The sequence below is a fragment of the Echinops telfairi genome, unplaced genomic scaffold (genome assembly GCF_000313985.2).
Source record: "Echinops telfairi isolate 266 unplaced genomic scaffold, ASM31398v2 ScPeMD7_7469;HRSCAF=8507_0, whole genome shotgun sequence".
NCBI lineage: Eukaryota > Metazoa > Chordata > Mammalia > Afrosoricida > Tenrecidae > Echinops > Echinops telfairi.
Genome location: NW_022111372.1, coordinates 58,399,475 through 58,404,830, shown reverse-complemented (window position 1 = coordinate 58,404,830; position 5,356 = coordinate 58,399,475). Strand labels below are relative to the sequence as shown.

At 49.7% G+C, this 5,356-nt stretch overlaps 1 protein-coding gene across 1 annotated transcript in view; it reads right to left on the bottom strand.

Moving 5' to 3' along the window:
- LCP2 (lymphocyte cytosolic protein 2) overlaps nucleotides 1-5,356 on the bottom strand; it is a 62,976-nt gene that overhangs the window by 17,260 nt on the left and 40,360 nt on the right. Inside the window, exons 11-14 of the mRNA XM_045284695.1 lie at nucleotides 4,552-4,577; nucleotides 4,438-4,457; nucleotides 4,242-4,346; nucleotides 2,365-2,395 (exon numbers count right to left, since the gene is read on the bottom strand). Coding sequence (XP_045140630.1) covers nucleotides 2,365-2,395; nucleotides 4,242-4,346; nucleotides 4,438-4,457; nucleotides 4,552-4,577 — 182 coding nt within the window. The remainder of the gene's footprint in view (nucleotides 1-2,364; nucleotides 2,396-4,241; nucleotides 4,347-4,437; nucleotides 4,458-4,551; nucleotides 4,578-5,356) is intronic.

Here is a 5,356-nt window from a genome sequence, read left to right as displayed (position 1 = left end):
TGTAGTTTTATTTCCTTATCGTGTGGCTTATCGAGTGTGCCCGCATTCCAGAACACATTCTTCTCCAGAGAAACACTGCAGAACAGGCAGGGAGATGTCTCTTCTCCACTCCCTCGATACGGAATGAGGATGGTAGTGCAGTGGTGAAGAACTTGACTACCAAGTGAAGGGTTGTGGGTTCAGATCCACCCAGAGGTGCCTCAGAAGAAAGGCCTGGCGATCTGCTTCTGAAAGGTCTCAGTGTTGGAAACCCGTGGAGCACGGTTCTGATGCACACCTGGAGTTGCCATGCTGTGGGACAGACTCAATGACAATGAACCGCTACCACAACAAGGTAAGCAATGAGGCGCTGAGAGGGAAAACGGCTTTGCCATCGATTTACACTAAAAATAAAACAACAGAAAATCTCCGCTGCCATCCAGTCTATTGGACACATAGTGACCCTACAGGAAAGAGGGAAAATACGCCTGTGGGTTTCTGAGACTGTAAATCTTACAAGAGTAGAGAGCCTCATCTTTTCTCCTCCCAACGGTGGGTGAGTTCAAACTGCTGACCTTGCAGTTAGCAGCCCAATGAATAACCCGTTACACCATCAGAGATAACGTTCCAACCTGAGCTTATTTTGTTAGGCTGGCAGTAAAATAGCATCTTCCTCAAAGCATTGGGATGGTGATTGGATCATTGGTGTCTTATGTGCTGCACGTGGTAAGGGCTCAGCGGAAGCCGGCTCTCACCCAAGCTTCCCTGCATTGAGACCTAAGGTAAGAAGGATCACAGCCACAGCCCGCCCCTCGCCTGGTCACCAGTGAGTCCAGCCAAGGGCCGCAAAGATGCTCACGTGCCTGTCAACTCACCACGGGCCCATAGCTCAGCACTCTGCCACCATGCCCTCCCCCACAAGGATACACAACTGCCTTCTGATGACAACTGGTGTCCATCCTTCCAGAGGATGGGGACCTCAAGAATGTGGGGTTCCTCTTGCCATTCAACCCCGTCTCCTCTGTGTCCTGAAGACTACTGCTCTCACAGTCCTGCCGAGTCCACGGGCACTGCGCCTCACCTGCCTTTGCTCAGGCTGCTATGAGGCTGGAGTATGCGGTGGCCTCCCTATCATTCAAGGAGCACCCCAATCTCCTCCCCTCCTTGAAGATGTCCCCCTGGCTCAGTCACCCACTGCGATCATCTTCTTTCCTTAGCCTCCCCCAGTCATTCTGAGATCCTAAGCCAGCCCCGTGTGTGATGTTGGTCTGCCTGCTCCCAACAGCACCCCTGGCACTTTCATCTGCACTTGTGGGCGGAGCATGGGAGCAGGATCTGATGGCTTCAGAGGTTTTCACCAATCCTGGCGACCCTGCCACGTGGTGAGAGTCGAAGTGAGTTCCACGGGGTAGCTCGTGGCTGCTTTTTGGTAAGCAGGTATGTGACCTCCATTCAAGGCAACTCTGGGTGGATTCGAACTGCCAAGTCTTGAGTGAGCAGCTGAGTGTGTGAACCATTGGCACCAGTAGGACCCTCCTCAGTGTGCTCGGTGTTGAAGAAATTGGACAGACGTGGGGTCAGACTTGACCGTGGACTTGGCACATGTGTTACTCCTCAGAGGCTCAGTTTTCTCTTAGAGGGGAAAAGATGGTCCTCCGAAGATCACTGAGTCCCAAACATGGGTAAGGCTATAGTGATCCTTCTTTGCCTGGGACCCGGGAGGCTTGGAAGCCACAGGCTATTCAGTGCTGGAAGCAGGTGGGATGGAAGGGCAGTCCCCTAAAGTACCCAGCACCGCGGCTTGTATTGAGCAGGCACTCAGGGAACACCCTTCCTCTTCTTCAGGTCACGGAGAGAGAGGAAGGGAAATCAGAGCCTTTGGGAACTCTGGATTGAGGCTCATCCCTCACCTTCTCCTTCCTCCTTTCCACCTTGTTCCCCTCACCATGTTATTTGCCACCTGGACATGGGCCTTCGAGGTGCCCTGGTGTCTCGGGGTCAGGCTACTAGCTTCAAGGTTGGTGGTTTAAACCCACCATGCACCTGGCTGGAGAAAGGTGTGGCAGGCAGCTCCGCAAAGACTGATCACCTCGAAACCTCAGCATCGCTACAAGTCAGACCCCTTCCAGTGGCAGTAGGGTGGGGCTGCAGGGTTAGCATGCCTGGCTGCGAACGAAAAGGTCGCAGGTTGGAGGCCCTCCTGGGATGCCTTAGAAGAAAGGCCTGACCATCTCTTTGTGAAAAAGCAGCAATGAAAACTCTACAGAACTCAGTTCTATTCTGACAAGTAGGCGGAGCCAAGGCACACCGACTCCGTTCCAACCTCCCCAGAGCCCACCCACATATGCACTACAAAAAAGCGGTGGCGACATAGTTCACACTTACAGTCTCTCGTCTGTCCAGTCCCCATCCATGCCTGAAATGAATCAGGGTGAAGGAAGAAGAAAAACAGAGTAAGGGGTTTGCAAGAGCCGGCCTCACCCTAGAGATGGCCTCCCTCAATTTAGTAAGGTGAAATCAAGCCCTCTAAGCCCAGGGACGGGGCGTGGGGGTGTGGAGAAGTGGAGGAAAGTGGGGACCAAAACCCCTGGCAGAGAGGCAGTGGTGGGGGAGGGGGAGGCACACTTACTCGGTGTTCTGTCATCACTAAGAGCTGAGCTAGGCAAACCTTTATTCTGTGTAGCTACTGCCGCAAATGATTATATATCTCTCTCTATATATACACACACATATACATGTATCTGTGAGAAAAGGGTTTAGTCAGCAAACTAACTCTTTGTAGCTATTAAATTTCACTGAGTAGATGTTTCTAAGAGCAAATGAAAACATTTTAGGCATTATGCCCCTTTGCTGACGTTTTGAAACAGTTATCTCAGCCTCTATCTGAAGTGAAGACAGTTGGGAAATGATGCTTTGGGGGGTGGGGAGGAGCGGCGAAGGTCAAGCTTTCTAAAAGTGGCTCAGTGCCATTGGCCCAGATGAGCCGGCTAGACCCCAGATTCAGTGCCTTATCTTAAGCTGTGTTGGCTTCTGCCTGGCCCACGCCATGCTCTCTGTGAGGAGAGGGGGAAGAGGGGAAGCGCTATTGAACACCTACTATGTGTCAGATGCTTTACCCATCACCAGCTCATTCCGTCTTTTTTTAATCCTTTGATATTTGGTTCACTAAGATTTCTTCTCCCGTACATTTTAAGTTTTTAACTGTTGCATTGAAATATGATTCTACTGCATGACTGAGCTTGGTTTTGCTTTGGTTTTACATGCCCTGGCCCAGGTCCCAGAATAGTCCTTAGAAGCGAGGCTGCGAGACTTTGTCTAGCATGCTTTAGATGCATCGCCCTTTAGAGAAGCCCATGGCCAGAGGAGGCCATCATGTTTGATGCAGTGGAGGGCCAGCAGAATGGGGAGAGACCCACAATGCAAGGGCTTGACAGGCTTGCCTCACAATGGGATCCAACATGTCGCAGATGGTGAAGGTGACCCAGGACCAGACAATGCCTGGCTAGGTTTTACCTAAGGTCGCCGAGGGTCAGAGCGGACGCGGACGCAGCCGCAAGCAGCAGTAGCCCTGGCCGGGGTTAGCTATGGCTCCCTTCCCAGCCAAACTGAGGCCTGATGATGAACCCCTGTTTCTCAGAAGGAACATACAGGAGCCTTGGAAATATGCTTAACTAGGAGTGGGGCTGGACCTGACCCCAGGCACATGATGCTATTTGGTTAGCCAATCTCCCAATAGCACTACAGTAAACTTAGCAATATTAGGGCAGAACTCAGTCTTTAGCAATTAGAAAATGTGGTCATGCAGTCAGGAAACCACTTACAGTACCCTCAAAACATTGCCCCAGTCATTTCTGGTCTGCTACCTGTATTAAAAATAATGTGGCAGGTATCGTCCCTGTGCATGGTCAAAAGCTCAGCTATAACCAGGTAGGGCGTCCCTGTGCATGGTCAAAGCTCAGCTGTAACCAGGTAGGGAAGCTCAGTCACATGGTTGCCTCTCTGAAGACAAGCTCTCCTTGTCACACAGCAACAGCTCAATTCAGATGAAGCGACTTTCTCCTAGATCCCAAAGTCCTCCAAAGATACCTTGGTCCTTTATGTCTACCTTGTGCAGCCGATCCCAGCAGTGAAAGGAACTCACTACCCACCTTTGGTAGTGGGCCATGCCCATAATTCTTAGCTTCCAGTGTGGCCCTAAGAGGCAGGCTGTCGATGACACCCCCTCGTCTGAATGACAAGTACAAGCAACAGCAGACAATTACTTTGGCACAGGTGGCTTCTTCCCTGGCAAGGGGCTTCTTTCAGGTCGTTCAGTGGTTGATGGCAAAGGAAGTTTCTGTATCTTGGGTAAATGGTCCCCAGGAGACCTGCAGAGATCAAAAGAGACTGTGGGTGAGCATCATAGATCTCTATGGCACACACCCTGCACCCTCACACACCCGCATCAGCGGGTCTTACCTGCCTACAGCAACCGAAGGCTGTAAAACAGGAAGGCAGACACGTGAGTTTCCCAGCTCTTTCCAAAGAATGCAGACAAGACGTGAACAAGAAAAACCCCAGGAAACAGCTTACCTTGTCAGAAAATGCAGGTTTCTTTCCTGTAAAGAGCAAACCACAGATGTATCTTAAATTCAGGACTTAATAAAGATAAGGTTATAGAATACAGTTTGATAAGATGAGGAGCTTCCAACCCTTTTAGTGTGCTTATTGGGTTGAAGCATTGCAGAATCATGACTTTCAACCTGGATGGTTCCCTGATGCAGCACCCAACTCCACAGGCCCAGAGACATTGCACGACTAGCCCCAGGTCACGGAATTTGACATATATGCAAATGGGGCTACCCTTTCCATGCTTCTCTTAAAGATTTTAGTTTATAAAGCCGATGACAAAAACTTAATGTCTTCTGGGTTTTTGCATCTCTTTATCAGCCCGTGTTCCTTGTACTATTTATGTTTTTTTTTTATCTGGGGAGGGGGCATGAATTTTCCATGGAAGGGGTTCATTTCTCTCCAATCCTGACACACTTGTTATTAAATAAAATACTCCAGTTAGTTTCTTTATCAATATTTTTGTAAAAAGTTTTAACTTAGAGAAGAGGATTTCAGGAAATTGTCCTACTGGTGACTGTGGACTTCGTGGTGAATCCTTGGTTGGCAGAGTAGAACTGTGCTCTTTGGGTTCACAGGGCTGATTGTACAGATGTAGACTGGCAGGGCTTTCTTCAGAGGCACCAAACTTCCAAACTGTCAGCAGCTGAACACATTAACCCTTTGCCCCATCCAGAGCATTCAGAGATTCTTTTGGCGAAGGTTGCTCTCTGCTGTGATTGCTGTTGGAGTTTATTTGTTGATTTTCCTTTTTTCAAGAACATAGTTA